The sequence below is a fragment of the Zingiber officinale genome, chromosome 6A, assembly GCF_018446385.1.
Source record: "Zingiber officinale cultivar Zhangliang chromosome 6A, Zo_v1.1, whole genome shotgun sequence".
NCBI classification, from domain to species: Eukaryota; Viridiplantae; Streptophyta; class Magnoliopsida; order Zingiberales; family Zingiberaceae; genus Zingiber; species Zingiber officinale.
Genome location: NC_055997.1, coordinates 95,268,348 through 95,284,920, shown reverse-complemented (window position 1 = coordinate 95,284,920; position 16,573 = coordinate 95,268,348). Strand labels below are relative to the sequence as shown.

Genomic DNA, 16,573 nt, shown 5'->3' with positions numbered 1-16,573 from the left:
GTCTTGGCATAAAGAGCTGCATGTTTTCCTTTAACACTATCATGCCTCCTATTTTTATGGTAAATAGAATTAAAATGATATAAGCTAAAACTAGCATGCTTGTTACCATTACTTAAAGGAATTGGTTCAATGAATGATACCTTGGGTTTGCTCTTATAAACTCCCCCTTGAGTTAAGATCCCTCCTTTAGGCTTGACCGATTTCTTTCCCGTTGGACATTGGCTCCATTAATGTCCTTTTTGGTTGCAAGAAAAACACGCAATATGATCCTTGATTTTTTTTTTTTTTTTTTTGCCGCGGGGGCAGTCTCCTTGGGCTTCTCTTTGCCCTTTGGTGCCACTTGACCCTTTTTCTTGGCCAATTTAGGACACTTATTCTTGTAGTGCCCATGTTCCCTACGCTCAAAATATATAATATGATTTTTTTTTAATTGAACTAATTATATCTTCACGTGTAGGGATGACACTTGATCCTCCAATTAATTTCGCTTAACTTGTGGAGGTTGCCTCATCCTCTTCTTCTTCACTTGACCCGGAAGTAGAAGCTTAGCTTCTCCTTCTTCTTGGCTCGGTGTCAATGAATGTTGCTCCCCCTCAATCCTAGAGGTGGAGACTTCTTCATCTTCATCTTGTAAATGGAACAAAGAGTATGCTCTCTCTTTGCCTTTTTCGTTGCATTCTTTTGAAGATGAAGCTTCTTGGACTTCTTCTTCGGATGTTGAGTATCTCTCAACTTCCGAGTTCTCTTCTTCTTCCTCTTTATCCAATGAGTTACCCTCTTTGGATTCTTCTTGGTTTGGTACAGTGGAGGGAACCCCATGTAAATTAGTCAATTTGCTCCAAAGCTCCTTAGCATCTTCAAAATCTCCAATTTGAGTCAAGTTATTGCTTGCCAATAAATTAGCCAATAGCTTGGTCACTTTGTCATTTGCCTCGCTCCTTTGAATTTGCTCTCGACTCCATTTGCTCTTCTTGATGATTTTACCTTTTGAATTATTTAGAGCTTCAAAACCTTCCATTAGAGCAAACCATTGCTCTATCTCCATCATGAAAAAATTTTGGATTCTTGAATTCCAAAATTTGAAACTTGTGGATACGTATGGTGGAGACACCCTTGTATCATATCCAAGTCCATCTCAAAAATCCATCTTGAAGTTGATCTTTTGATGAAGTCTTTGACTTGTTAAAATTTGCTTCAACTTCTTCTCCCTCTAGCTTGTTGCCCTTTCCGACGATGATTCCGGTGAAAAGCGACCTCACTCTGATACCACTTGTTAGGGTTAGTTGGTGCTAGAGGGGGGAGGGGTGAATAGCTCATCACGCTCCGTTTGCTTGCTTCGGTGTTGTTGATATGCAGCGAAAAGAACTCGAAACAAGACTCACAACGCTAACACGTAGATTTACTTGGTATCCACTTCAAGAAGATGTGACTAATCCGAGAATCCATACGCGACACACACTCCACTAATAAAAACACTCCTTTTCATTAACTACCGGAGGTCGAGAAACCTCGTACAAGACTCACACAACAAGATATATAAGAAGAATGAAATACAAGCTAATACAATAGCAAATCTTACAAGATTTACAATGAAGAAACCCTAGTTTACTCTTCTTCTAGCTTGAATACACCTCTTGACTTGCTTGGAAGTGCAACAACACTCCTCTCTAAGCCTCTAAGATCTGGTGTGTGTGTGTGTGAGCTCGGTGGAGAAGAATTCGTGAAAATCAGGAGAAGAGTTGAGAAGATGAAGGCTCACCATAACATTATACCTTACGCTTCTAGGGCTCCTAATCGATTGGGCTTACTCCCAATCGATTGCCACGTCAGATCAGCGCAATCCCAACCGTCCAAAACCTACATCCTGTGCAACGATCATATCCTAATTGATTGGCTGATCGATTAGGGAGACTTGAATCGATCAGCTAATCGATTCAGAGCGCCTCTGTGCTCACGCTGGAGAGGCCTAAATCGATTAACCAATCAATTTAGACTTCCTCGCGTTTTCACGAGAATCAACCCCTAATCGATCGGCTGATAGATTGATGTTGCCCAATCAACCGGCTGATCGATTGGGAAACTCTCTGTGCTCGTGACAATTGCTCCCAATCGATCGGCCAATCAATTGGGTCGCTGCTTGTCGTAGCACTCTCCCAATCAATCAGCTGATTGATTGAGCTTATGTCAATCAATCAGCTGATCAATTGGCCCAACCTTGACTTGTCAAAACTCAAGTCCAAGGTTCCTAAACCCAATATCCGGTCAACCGTGACTTGTTGGGACTCCTTCTGCCTAGCATCTGGTCAACATTGGCCTGCTAGGACTTCTTCACCAAGGGCCCGATCAATCCTTTGACCCACTTGGATTTTTATCCTCATGCCAAGTGTCTAGTCAACCTTGACCCACTTGGACTTCCATTCACCAGATGTCCGGTCATCCTTGACCCACCTAGATTTCTACTATTTGGCTTCACTCGCCAGGACTTTCACCTGGCTTCACTCATCAGGATTTTCCTTCTACCTAGCTTCACTCACTAGGGCGTTCACATGGCTTCACTCACTAGGATTTTCCTCTGCCTAGCTTCACTCACTAGGGCTTTCATCACCAAGTGTTCGGTCAACATTGACCCACTTGGATTTTCATCTTCTGCCAACCTTCCCGTTGGACTTTCCCTTGCCTAACCTCTAGTTAAGACTTTTCAGTCAAGTATCTAGTCAATCTTGACTTACTTGACTCTTCTTCACAGCAACCTGGTCAAACCTTGACCAGAAGGGAATTATATCAATCTCCCCACTCGGGTGATTACACCTGCAATCTCCATATATTATCAAACATCGAAACCCTGAGACTCAAGCTTGAGCCAACTCGAGCTCAGTCAACCTAATCAACCTTGACCCAGGGGATATTGCACTAACAAAACATCTTATTTTCTATCATTTACATGCTAACAATAGACTATCCAGAATCTTTGTCAAAAATAACACAAGTTCCATTATCAAATAAAATAGCATAGTCATCCATCATCAATTGTCCAACACTTAATAAATTATGTCCCAAACTAGAAATAAAATAGACATTGTAAAATAATTTTACTTTACCATCATTAGTCTTCACGGTAAGTGTCTTTTCTTTTGATTTGTATCTGCTTATTATCACCAAGTCTTACTAGCATCTTCTATGATTCATCAAGCTCTTTAAATAATGACTTATTGCTAGTCATGTGATTCAAATATCCACTATCCAAAAATCGAATATCATTTTGAATTTCATTAAATAACTTATTTTCCTCATTTTCTTCTTTCACATTATTTGTTTGTGAGCCATTTCTGCAACTATAACATTGAATAAAATTTTTATTTTATTTTTTATTCCCATTAAATTGTTTTTGTTATCTATTAAAATGGTTTCTTCCTCTGCCACATCCTCTACCATGAAAACCTTCTCGTCCAAGACCTTTGCTAGCGAAGTATTCCTTTTTTTCAATCTCCCCCTTCACTTGAGAAGCTTGAAATGTCTGTGTAAATACCCCGTGATGGTTTTAATGTAATCAACTAAGTCAAGTTAGGTCTTGTTGTTATTTTGATGTCTTGTGTCTAAGTGTGCAAGAACTTAGGAGCACAGGAAGTCGAGCGAAAGAAGTAACTAAGCAGCTAGTGAGAAGGGCAGCACAGGAGAAAGCCGACGGGCTCGGTGCGTCTGAGGGACAAGGCGCTGCAGAAGAGTACGTTGGCGGATGAGAAGGAGGCACACGACATTTCCAAGGGACAAGAAGTTGGAGCGGAAGATTGCTTGAGAAGGCCTAAAAATAGGTTCGGGTGAGCCCTATTTTGGATGACCAAAATTATCCAAGCGAGCGAAGCCGGAGAGGAAGACCCGGACAAAAAGCCAACTTGAAGTTGACTGTGGTCCAGGCATCCAGACCGATCTGGTTCAGCCGAGGCGCCTCACTAAGGAGCCCCTGTGCGAAGGAGGTCTGGGCACCCAGAACCTTTCAGGCGTCTGGATAGAAAATTTTATCCAGACCCGTTCCATTGTGATTCGTTGCAACGCGGATAAAATTTTATTCACACTCAGACACCCGGATCAGGCCTATAAATTAAATGTAGTCCTGATTTCTGTAGTTAGTACAACACTTGTAACAACTTATGTGCTTACACTTCTAGTTTTGTTCTCTACTTTTTACGCTTTCAACGTTGTAAGAGGCTACTCCGCCTTTGGAAGAAGACCTTAGAGAGTTTTATTTGTCTTGGATTAGCAATCCTCTGATTGCAAACCAAGTAAATCTTTCTTGCCTCTATCTTTATTTTATTCATTTCCTTTCTGTTGTTTTACAAGTATTTTGCCTAACTTAGTTCGTAGTTCGAGAAAGGGTATTCGTTTATTTTTCAAGACTATTCACCCCCTCTAGTCGGCCGCCAGAGGACCAATAGTCTTTTCATCATTCTTCTCAGTGGATCTATTTCGCCTTATTTCATGAGCTTGCAAAGAACCCATTAGTTCATCAAAAGAAAAAATTGAAAGATCTTTAGTCTCCTCAATCGCAGTTACTATGTAATTATATTTAGAGTCAAACTTCGCAAAACTTTTAAAACAATAATTCATCCGTACTCTTTTCTCCATAAGATCTTATTTGACTGACAATCAAAATTACTCTAAATAAAAAGTCTTGTAAAATTTCATTATCCTTCATAAGCAAGGTCTCAAACTCACTTATGAGAGTCAGGAGTTTCACTGTTATCACTTTGAATGAGCTTTAGAATTCTTTCTATAATATTTTCCACTTTTTTGGAAAATGAGACATTTACAATTCTTAAGAAAATCGTCTCATGAATTGCTTGTTGAAGAATGAATAGTGCTTTTGAATTTTTTTTTCCTGTTCTCCCTTAATCGACCTTCATTGGCATCCTCGTTGTCAAAGTTTTTTTCTACTAAATCTCAAAGATTTTGAAATATAAATAGAGTCTTCATTTTAATACTCCAAAATTCATAGCACTCTCTTTTGAAAATGGAGGATGAGGGGTTAAGAAACTCTATTGATTGCTATTACAAGTAAATTAGGACACGTCAACCTGGCGCTTTGATACCATTGTTAGAAAACAAAAATGAGAGGTGGATAAGAGGACATGCAAGATGGGCAAATGGAACACTAGTTTTTTTACTGCATCATTCGTAAAACATATAACATATTGATAAGCTATTTGTAGAGTTCAGTAAAAGGAAGGATAAAGTTCATGCAGTCGATTTCTATTTAATAATTTCAAAGAATGACACACTTTCTGCTATTTTCAGGGAGGAGGATGCTGCAGGAACGTTACAGAGTGTGTAGAACGAACAGGTAATTCCAGAGGCTCATCTAAGAGTTATGAAGGAGCTCTCATTCTCTGGCATTTTAGGAGACAATCAGAAAACCAATCCTGGTTACTGAAATTTTAGTCTGTTCGTCTTTGTTATGTTTAGATTTCTTCTGAATTTAGTGGCACAATGAAATGTTTATTCTGATTTGTTTTCATCTTATACTTGCAATTGGAGGCAAGGTCCAAGCTGGTGCTTCTTCCCACAAAATGTGGTGCCTGAGATGAGCACTCCCCTTTTCATACTTAACTCAGCCTATGATTCATGGCAAGTAACAAATCCATGATAAGCATTTCTCTTTTTCCCCTGGACACTTGATATGTGTATTTAATTATATATTCATGTTTATCTCGCTGCAGATCAGGAATATTTTAGTTCCAAGTTCTGCAGATCCTAGACAAGCTTGGGCAGAGTGCAAGCTTGATATTAAGAAGTGTTCTTCATCTCAACTGCAGACATTGCAAGGTTAATTTTGGCAGTTCTGATAACTTTTAACTAGAAATGGCCTTTTAGAATAGAATCTCTTTTTCCCTGAAACTATCTGATCTCATAATGCTTGATTAATTCAGGTTATAGGTCGCAGTTTCTGCAAGCATTGCCAACCAGCACCTCCACATGCGTGTTCATAATCTCCTGCTATGCTCATTGCCAGTCAGGAGGTCCGCCCACATGGCAAGAGTGTTGATATTTCGCAAGCAAAAAAAAAGAAAGCAAGCTGGGGAGCGCTGAAATGGTTTGAGCACAGGAGCATTGCATTTACTTCCCTAAAGTTTATAGTGGTTGCAAAGTGTTATATTCTGCAACTTCTGCTAAAATTCATGTTCTAGTTGATACTATATGAGTATCAATTACTGTAAAGTGAGCTGTACCGTATAACTGATGCCCATCTGACAGTACAATTTTTATAGGAAAAATCACTTTGTGAAATGTTTAATTCAGTTTTAAGATATATAAAAACTCAAGATAAATAAATATTTGAGAACAAGCCATGGGATGATGGTTTAGATGAATAGGTGTTCGTATTAAGTTCGTGGAAATAAAAAGACATGAATCTAACTTGATCAGTAAATAGATAGGAATCGAATACCATCAATACATACAATTACTACGATTTCATCCTCAAATTCCCAAAGAAAAGATAAATGCAAGGTTGTCAAAATCTCATTTCACAATATTAGAGTGAATAATGTTGGTGGAATCCAAGCTCAATAGCACAAGCTTCATTCAATCTGAACAAGTTCAAGAGACATGTTTACAACATAAATTTTCGGAAACAAATGTCAACATCATCCATAAATAAAAAAAACAAATGTCAACATCATCCATAATTACATTTCTTTATTACATTACAACACTAGTACTACTTAACTAGGCCAACCAACAAACAAAATAAGTATATAGCCAAAAGAATTAAGTTCACTATCACTAATATCCAGACCATAAGCGGTACATTTCAATTCCCCATATTATGACCAGGATAAGCAATGTGTTCACTCCCCACCCTTGACTCCGCTCTTGGCAACATCCTAAAATGTATATCATTAATGTCTTCATTTAGTCCAGTATCAGACCTCACCTACTTTAACCATCCATGATACTTACATCCATAATATAGTCTTCTTGGGTTCTTGATCGATCTAGACACTAGCACCAATGCTCTTAGTCCGCAATCCCTGCATCGCACAGTTTCATATTTGATTTGGTTGATGTTGTTGTTACTTGATGATGTCATTCAATCACAACCTAAAATGTAAAATTTGACCCAATTAAGCTAAACAATAGCAATTTGCTTAAGTAATGGGAAATCACACAATTTTATGATAAATTTGACCAATTTGCATTAAAAGTAGCCACAATTTGTATTAAAATACCTAAATTTTATGACATCATATTTTGTAATAAGTAAATATCAGTGTTTATAGTGAGACAAATTAATAAAAAAGTGTCATGAAGCAGTAACAGATTCATGATAACGGACCAGTGTCATTTTGAAGAATGCAATCAGGAAGATTAAGAAATGATAATGAATAGATGCTATATAATAATCAGGCAACTGATGTTATCCAACTAAAAAATAAATGTTACGGTCAACAAAAAAAGTAGCAGGTTGGGAAACACACGGTTGTCACCATGATGGAAATAAGCAATTCATACATCACATCAGGCCTAAAATTTCCTTCAATTCACAAAAAAGTGAAACATTTTTAATACAACATACTTTTTTTTATGTTAAAGAGGACTTATTTGAAAATGAAATAATCATCTTTAGTTCATGTGCTAGTCATTCATAGTCACTCCTTACAGTACAAAAATATAATTCAATAATTATATATCATTTTAATGTATAATATGATACAATTAATTTCAATTAGACTTGATGATGCAGTGTGAACTAAAAAAATTTAAATGATGTCACATAACAAATCACAGATTCATCTACACTGATATTGTTAATTGATGTCACATTGATCATGCACTTACTATAAAATCAAAACTGCAAGTTCAATTAAATTCTCTTACTTGAACAAAATATTATCATTAGAAAAATTTGAAGAAGTCAAATTAGGTAAAATCAATATCGAACTAACATAAAGGTTTTACCTGCAACGAAACTCGTCGCGTTGAGAGACGGGAACCCTAGATACACCGACGACTTTTGGATGAGGAAGGTTGCGGCAAGTGAGGGACGGGAACCCTAGCTCCGTTCCACAAGCCGAGACGAGGCCGTGGGGGGGTCGGTCATGAGCAGAACTTGCCAACCAGGGAAGCGGAGCGCGGCGGAGTCTTCTGTTCTGCCTACGGCGAAAGTGAGAAGAAGTGCGAGGCGGCGGAGTCAGACTGTAGAACAAAGGGAGACACAAGGCCGCGACGGTGTCGATCGCGAGCAGGACTTGCGAGGGAGGGAAGTGGAGGGCGGCGGAGTCTTCTGTTCTCTCGACGCAAGACACGCGAGCAGAACCCCAAGTAGAGGGCGGCGGAGGCAAGAAGGAAGGCGAGGGAAAGATTTGTGCGCGTTAGGGCAGAACCCGCGAGTGAGAGAAGTTGAGGGCGGCGGCGGCGAGAAGAAAGGCGAGGAGGAGAAGAAAATAATGACGCAATGAGAGAAATTAGGGCTAGGATAAAAAACTACTGTGAGAAAAGAAGAAGTTGACGCGAAAACTCCACGGGGACAAGTCCGCAGCGTTCCGCATGAGTTGTTCCATAGGGGAACAACTCTGTGTGTATATATATACTCCACACGCAAACTTCTTCTTCTCCTTCCTTCCTTCTCCCTGTTTTTTTCTTCCCATGTGTTGCTTAGTTGTTTTTCTCTTCTCCTTCTCATTCTCCAACATTAATTCTTTTTTCTTCTTCCCTTCTCAAGAGCAGCAATCATCTTTCTTTCCTTCCTTTTGTTGTTTTCTAGCCAACCAACAACAATCCCAATCTTTCTTCCTCTCCAACAAGAGCAACCCTTCTTTTGCCTTTTCTTTGTCATCAGAACTAACCGAGACCATTAGAAAAGAAGGTAAGACTTCCATTCTCCAACATCAATTCTCTTTTCTTCTTCCCTTCTTAAGAGCAGCAATCATCTTTCTTCCCTTCCTTTTATTGTTTTCCAACCGACCAAAAACAATACTAGTCTTTTTTTCCTCTTCAACAAGAGAAGCCTTTCTTTTACCTTTTCTTGTCATCATAACTAATCAAGACGGTCAGAAAAGAAGATAAGACTTTCATTCTCTTTTTTTCTTTCATTTTCCTTATTACTTGTTTACTTATTTGATTGTTATTTTATTTATTTACTTAGAAATATAACTTGAATTACTTAAATAAAAAATATTTTCTACCGTCTCTACAATGCAACATTAATTTAGTGAAAATCTTTTCATTCTCGTGTCTAAATTTCTTCAATTTTCCTTTTTTGGTAATGATCATCAGTTATTTATAGTGAATGAGATTAAATTAAAAAAAATAGATATATGAATATCATATACAAAATAAGATAAGACAAGACGTTTATAACTAAAGATAAAATCATATCAACTAGATATATTAGAGTGTTCTGATCCAAAATTTGGAAGTCAAAATATGATTCAAACTATTTTATTGGTTGGAGTATTGTCTTCAAACAAATAAGTTCAACAAATCAGGTATATTATTATTATTTTTACATTAAGTTAGCCCCAATAAGTCTGATTCCTAGATTCATCAACTTGACATGCCCACTCGACAAACATTTTCACAAGTCTAGACAATGTCTCTACACATAATAAAGGGAAGAATATGCGTAGCATGTCTACATTTGATTATTTCTATTTCTACGTATTAATTGTAGAAATAAAGTATTTTTATTTTTTATTGCAATATCTACAGACTCCCTATAAAACCTTTAAGCATAATCAAGAACAGTGAGGTACACAAAAGACATACAAAATGGTCCTTCCAAACCAATCGAAGCCTTGATTGATTACAAGGTACACAGGCAATTCCCTTAACAAGGGATGAAAAATTCTTTTCCGTGAAGACAATCTATAGAAACTTTACAATTTCATTTTCTGAAATAATCTATTTATGTCCTGGTTTGATTTCAGGAAGGAAGTTTGATCACCAAAGTAGAACTTCTTGTGTGACCTCAGGGCTGTAACACTGAAAATTAAACTGTCAACCAAAGCCGAAAGAAGAACACTGTTTGCTTGGGGAAAAAACCCCAATACTGGGGTATAGAACAACCATGCCTAGCAGCGTCTTCCACCAATGTCTTATTAGCTAAAGAACTAACTGCACCTTCCAGTAAGTTTTTACGATTTGTAGATTAGCAGACTTTAGCAGGTGATCTAAGGTACCTGAACAACCTGATCATTCCACTGCAGCTTCCAGTAACAAAAACCAGACTTGATGTGGCCACAGGTAATGCTGGTTCTTGGCCTGATTGATGATGGCAATCAGACAAGTCAGGAAGTTTCACTTGCGTTGAAGACGCTGGAAGTTTCTCCTCTGGCCATGTTGCTGAAATGCTTGCAGCACCAGTGGTCCGTAAACAGGATCCAAGAGAGAATAAATTTTGATTCCGGTATTTAACGAATATCTCGGGGTTTTGCTCGAATGGAACTGAAGAAGCCATCTGGCTTTTATGTAAACAAGCTTCTCCTCCTTCTACAGTAACCCATGGAACAGCCACTGTTACACCTTCAGGAAAGAAATGCTCACAGGAAAATACAGACTTCATCGCCTTTTTAGAAGGAATGCCCATGTCACTGTAGTGATCCCTGATGCAGATGTTTGATTTTTCACCAACCGAAACGATGTATCTACCATCAGCTGTAACAGATGCAGCCACGTGACTCTTAGATTTCCAGGATCCTGCATGGGATTGCCTCAACATAAGTAACTCCATGAATGAGGTAACTAATCAGGAACAGAAAATGAAAGTAGTGATTCACCTCTAAATTTCTGTACGACCTTAAATCCGTCAAAAATGCAAACTTTAGAGTCAACTGATGTGATCACGACCTTAGAATCTCCAGTGCACTGTTGATGAACAGATTGAAGAATAAAGATATCTTCTGTATTGAATACTGAGGAATAATGCAAGCCATATGCTAGCTTCTACGGTACCTGCAAACCAGTAATTTGTTTGCCAGATGACTTGTTTTTGCCCCACACATATAGTTCTTTGTCCAACTGCAGGTTGTTGCCTGTACCTAAGAATGAAAGGAATTATTAATGTTGAGTGGTTGAATGAGATGGCTGGTAACTAGTGATCAATTCTCGTGGCTAGAGTACCTGAACAAACATAGAAGCGGCAGTTTCCAGTTAGAGTCCCGGCAACAAAACCCTGCTCAAATAAAAGAAAAAGATTATAAGACGAGAAGAAATTGCACCAAAACACTCGCAAAAACTAAAAAACAGGCAAACCTTTCCATCAGCTTGGTAAGATATGGCTGTTATGATGCTCCTTGTGTCAACCCAATTAACAACAATATTCTTGTCAACACTCCATATGCGCACTTTTCGATCCAGTGAGCCACTTATGAAGTGTGCATCATCAAGAGGATTGAACTGAACGCAGGTCACTGATCATGCCATGCAACCTTTTAGTTTAAACAAAGAGTAAGCTATTGTAGCTGCAGCCTTGTAGTCAAGAATGTACCATAATCATTGTGGTAGAAAACTTTAACACAGCTCTCGCAGCCAACTTTCCACATTCGAACAGTTTTGTCCTTCGATGCTGAAAGAAGACACTGCATTAAACAAATCATGCACAATTGTCAAATAGTACCACCAAAATGCTCAATTTGAACAAGGAACAAAATAAACTGTATTGTAAGCCAACAGGGTAAGGTGATTTAGGAAGGTTGGGAATAAAAGCAACTTACACTAGACCTAGACCATGAGAGGTCCAAGATATCGCTGGTATGTCCAAAATATTCATGTAGTGGAACTTCCTCGACCTGGAGATCATCTGGGCTAAGAGTCGAAGAAAAGTTGAAGCCTTTTCTTCTAAGATCATCTGTACTAAGTTTTCTGACCTTCCATACCCGAACGGCACAATCTTCACCACCAGTGGCCAGATACGTCCCGCATGGGCTGAACTTCATGGTCCTAATCAGACCTTTGTGTGCAGCAATTTCCTGTATCATGCGAAATTCTGTGATTTCTCTACTGTTATGAAAACCTACTTTTTTCACCAATGCTTTTGATGCTAGTGAATTTCTCAAAAGGGCATCATTTGTGAGCAAATCACTATCACTCCTCTTTGTCGACAATCTTGCCCACCATCGTTTTCTTAGGTTTGTGTTTCCTTTCACAGTGCGTTTTTGATCCAACAATCGCTGATCAACATGAGACTCGATTTGGGTTTCAGTTTCAAGCCATGCCATGGTCCTATTCGGGCCAACTTCATGAAGCATAGCATTAACATCATTTTCTGTATCTTCAGCGCTCATACAAACGGAATCCTCCTCTCCACTGTATTCAGGGATCGATAAAGAATCAGACATCATCTCCAATTCCGTTTGGTGCAATGAAGTATTTATTTTTACTTTGGGTTCTTCTGTGCATCTCATTTCCGACAAGAATAATGTATCGAAGCCTGTTTCACGTAGGAACCTTTTACATCTTTCATGAACAGCCGAAATTTCTTTCGCCAAGAACTCATTGGAAATATTCTCTCTCAATTCCAACTCTGGCTTTTCTACCAGGTTTGATGCAGATGGTTTAGAATTCAGAGAAGTCTCAAGAGAGTCAAATGAGTCGAAGAAGATGTCTTCTCTATCATCATCAAGCTCAAAATCGCGAATGGAAACTTGATCACAAGACAACATATTGAAAGCTCTTCCAGCAATGCGTCTTTTACAGTCAATATATCTACCTCTGTCAATGTCAAAGAACAAAGTTTAGAAATTTATCGCAATGACTGATTAAAGAACAGAAGGTACAAGAAATCAAATAGCATTCGTGACTCGTGAGCAGATTGTTTAGTTCATGTATTTTCTCTCTGATATAATATTTTAGGCAATCTGACATGGTTGAAGTTTTGCAACAACGATTGCAGCAACACAAAAATGTGAAAAACAATAATTTAATAAGGGATTGCGCAGAGAACAATTCAGCAAAAGCTCTTAACAATTCTCTCTTTCTCCAGAAAGATCGAAACTTCCACGAGAATGGACACCAAATATCACGGCACGAATCACGAAGAAAGACAACAGTTGTTCCACAGAAAGTCTACAGGCTAATCATCAAGGAAATCATGAACCTGTAAATTGTGGATATATCTTGGAAGGGACGAGTTGAAGAAAACAGCAATGAGTCGATTCCTAAGGAGGAGGAGGAGGAGGAGAAGAAGAAGAAGAAGAAGAAGAAGAAGAAGATGGGTGGCAAATTAGAGTTCCCTTGGCATTGGCAAGGCAATGTTGCAGTAATAAATGGAAGGGAGGTTTGCCTCCATTATTGAGAAGGCTAACCTGGCCACCTTCTCCCGAGGCCGCCCTTGCATTCTACTCCTGTTGCATTAATGCCCAAAAGTTAAGTTGCAGTATTCTATTGTCCTCTGTTTTGTTTTGCCTGCACGTACTCCTACCACGTCTAAACAATAAACGACCTTTTCGGATGGAATCAAATCAAATCCTCCTTGCTTGCTCCCTCCCCCATTATCTAGGATTTGCATCGCGTGCAGTTTACCAGGCTTGACTTGGTGAACCTTTTTCATCACCCGCATCCCTCGTGGCTTCTGTCTCTCCGGTATCTTGGTGACAGACTCAGGTGAGCTGCATGGATTCCAGCCACCAAAATTCTCATCATTAAGCTTCATTGTTCATCAGAATTGGTCCTTCAATTCTGATCTTTGGCCCTTCAATGCTCGACCTCTCTCTCCCTCTTTCTTTCCTGTTCTTTAGAACTTTCGTGCTAGGTGTTGTTGATTGTTCACTAGTATTGTAGATTATCAGCACTAGTATTGTACTCCACCTAGAGGTATATATATGTTTAATGCATGCATGAAACGCATTAGCCTTATTAAATTCCATAAACGTGGCGTCGTATCTCATTAGAGATCGTGACAAGAGAACACTTTTCTCTTGTGTTTGACTGTCATCGGATGTTAAGCCTCATTAATTCTCCTCGAGGCCTGTGCTTCTTTATGGATTAAAGTCGACCGAGTTATAGCTTTAAGGATCAAATGAACAGAGCTTTTAAATCCTTGTTAATCAGAAAGGATACTTAACATAATGCAATCTGTCTTTGTCATTAGGCCAAATTGTCAGATTAAACTTTAAACTTGTATACCAAGTTGTGGCCCTCCTTTTCCACTTGTTGTCGATCCCAGCAACCACAGCTTAAATAAATCTTTTAGCCATGCATGAAATCTGATGGATGAGGCAAAATGTGTATTAATTTAAGTTCTTAATGCAAAGTTATGGAACTTTTCAAGGCTATCCATCCCCACAGATGATTGACGAAATCCAGAGTAGGTGAGGTTGATTGAAGCGCAGGGATACACAGAATCATTCATGCACATGCTAACTGCAGAATGAGTGCAGATTATATGAGTGGTGCAAATGCTTCAGTTGTTGGCGATCAAGTTTCCTATGGCGGAATGACATGTGAAAGGAAATGCGTTGGGGGAATAACTTCAGTACTGGTAGATTATATATTTTTTAAACAATAATCTTTTGTACATTTAAATTTTCACGCTTTGGTTTTTCCCTTTCAAGGAATCGTAAACAAGGGAAATATTTGTTGAGTTAAAGACTTTCTTGGTCACAGAGGTGGACGCAGTACTAGAGCATTGGTCAACTGATAGTCGCAGCATGTTGTAAGTCAACTGTGGAGCGACCATCGTTTCCTATAGCAAAGATGACAACGAAGAGGCTGACGCTCCTGTGCGTGAAGCTCTGAGAACAAATTGCGGCTGCACATTTGTAAAACATCTCCGGTCATTCTGTAGATCTAAATAATGAACCACTAGCTACTGTTGGAAGTTATTCTGTTGAACATAATGAAACATAATAAAGGCTGTTACCGGCTTATGGTGCAACGGTCGAGTAGTCTCTCATGCGGTCTCTCATGGCTGTAATGAAACACTGTCTCCGAGAGTTTATGGCCGTAGTCTCGGCCTCAAATTGGAGTATAAATGATGGACGCATAATATACCTAATAGTTAGGGGTTGATTTTCAGGACCTGACAATCTGGATTTATCTCATCATGAGTCTGACGTCTGTGTGTCTGCATGTATCTCCTTCCATATCCGTGAAGTCGGTATTATGGGGTCGTTAATATAACGGATCTATATTTTTTTTTATGTAGTCTCGCAAGTATCATGGTTCATATAGAGCATCCATATCAACTATCCCTATATAAATATTTCACTCTAAATTTTAGATAAGATAGTTAAAAAATTCTTGCATCAGTTACTCTATATATTTCCTAAATCTAGATTTGATGAATAATGATTCTCTAAATTTAGGGAATGAAATTTTTATCCTAAAAATAAAATAATATTTCTTTTCAATTTCTCTCCTTCCCCTCTTTCTATAAATATAATACAAAAATAGAAAAAAATAATATAAAACTGAAGATAATGAAAATTTTAATGTAATTGATGTAGTATGTAGTGAAAAATAATTATTTAAATTTAATAAAATGAGTTATTTATTTTAAATTTTAAATATAAAAATAGAGAAATTGATATGGATACTATAAACTGTTGAGCCATCCGATCAAGAAATTTTTAGATTAATCAATTGAGCTAGATAATTAATACTAGTTAAGAAAAAATTATTATCGTGAAATAAAAGGATGATAAATTATATCATTTGAGAAGAGTATGGATTTTCTAAATCGTACTTTCTAATCTAGAAGGTAAATCAGTTCATTTATAAGTGGAGTTTTATGGATCCCATCTATGTAACAGGTGGGATCCATAGAACCGCACCTATGAATGACCCCGATCCAATAGTGGACAAGGGGTCACGAAATATATATATAGAGAGAGAGTTTTGATCTCCTGCGCGACGCGCACAGTGCACGTTGCGCAGGAGATCAATTAATAGTTTTTTATTTTTTTAATATTTTAAATTGGAAAATCTAAACTCTAGAGGTAAAATCTTTAAAAAAAAATTAACTGAAAAAGTATATCCCAATTAGGATGCCTGAACCCTACCAATAAAATCATAAAAACTATATTTTATTTATTTATTTATTTAATCAAAATAAAAAAAATCAAGATATACTGTGCTACGCGCACAGTTGCACACTGTACATATCGCGCAGTATATCAAAATCGTGTATATATATATATATATATATATATATATATATATATATAGCACTCAAACTAAAATTTCACTTAATTATTTATAGAATACATTGATAAATAAAGAAAATGATAGCAAAATAAGCACTTAATCATATTTAATTGATATATATATATATATATATATATATATATATATAACACGATTTTGTTAAAGTACGGACATGCACATGTGGACTTGTCCGCCGCCCACACATGCAATTTGATATTTAATTTATTTTTTATTTTTTTACCATCGTCATTCTTGTTGCTATGTGCCAATTGTGCCAGCACTCCTCGCCTCTGGCCGGCCGGCCACCACCCATCGATCGCCTTGCCTCCGGCCTCCCGCCACCCGCCAACCACCCAGCGGCCACCCGCCGACAGCAAGAATCCCGGCCGAAATCCGACCACGATCACGGTCGCTAGCATGGTGGTCGGATCGC

The 16,573-nt window shown here is 38.1% G+C and overlaps 1 protein-coding gene across 1 annotated transcript; it reads right to left on the bottom strand.

Moving 5' to 3' along the window:
* Nucleotides 1-10,144: 10,144 nt before the first annotated feature.
* Nucleotides 10,145-13,645, bottom strand: LOC121995069 (uncharacterized WD repeat-containing protein C18H10.05-like). Its single transcript, XM_042548907.1, has 9 exons — nucleotides 13,399-13,645; nucleotides 13,307-13,337; nucleotides 11,709-12,705; nucleotides 11,483-11,573; nucleotides 11,248-11,405; nucleotides 11,116-11,167; nucleotides 10,948-11,033; nucleotides 10,773-10,860; nucleotides 10,145-10,692 (listed from the first exon to the last, which is right to left on the bottom strand). The coding sequence occupies exons 1-9, from the start codon at nucleotides 13,643-13,645 to the stop codon at nucleotides 10,145-10,147; spliced, it is 2,298 nt and encodes a 765-aa protein (XP_042404841.1).
* Between the last annotated feature and the right edge of the window lie 2,928 nt (nucleotides 13,646-16,573).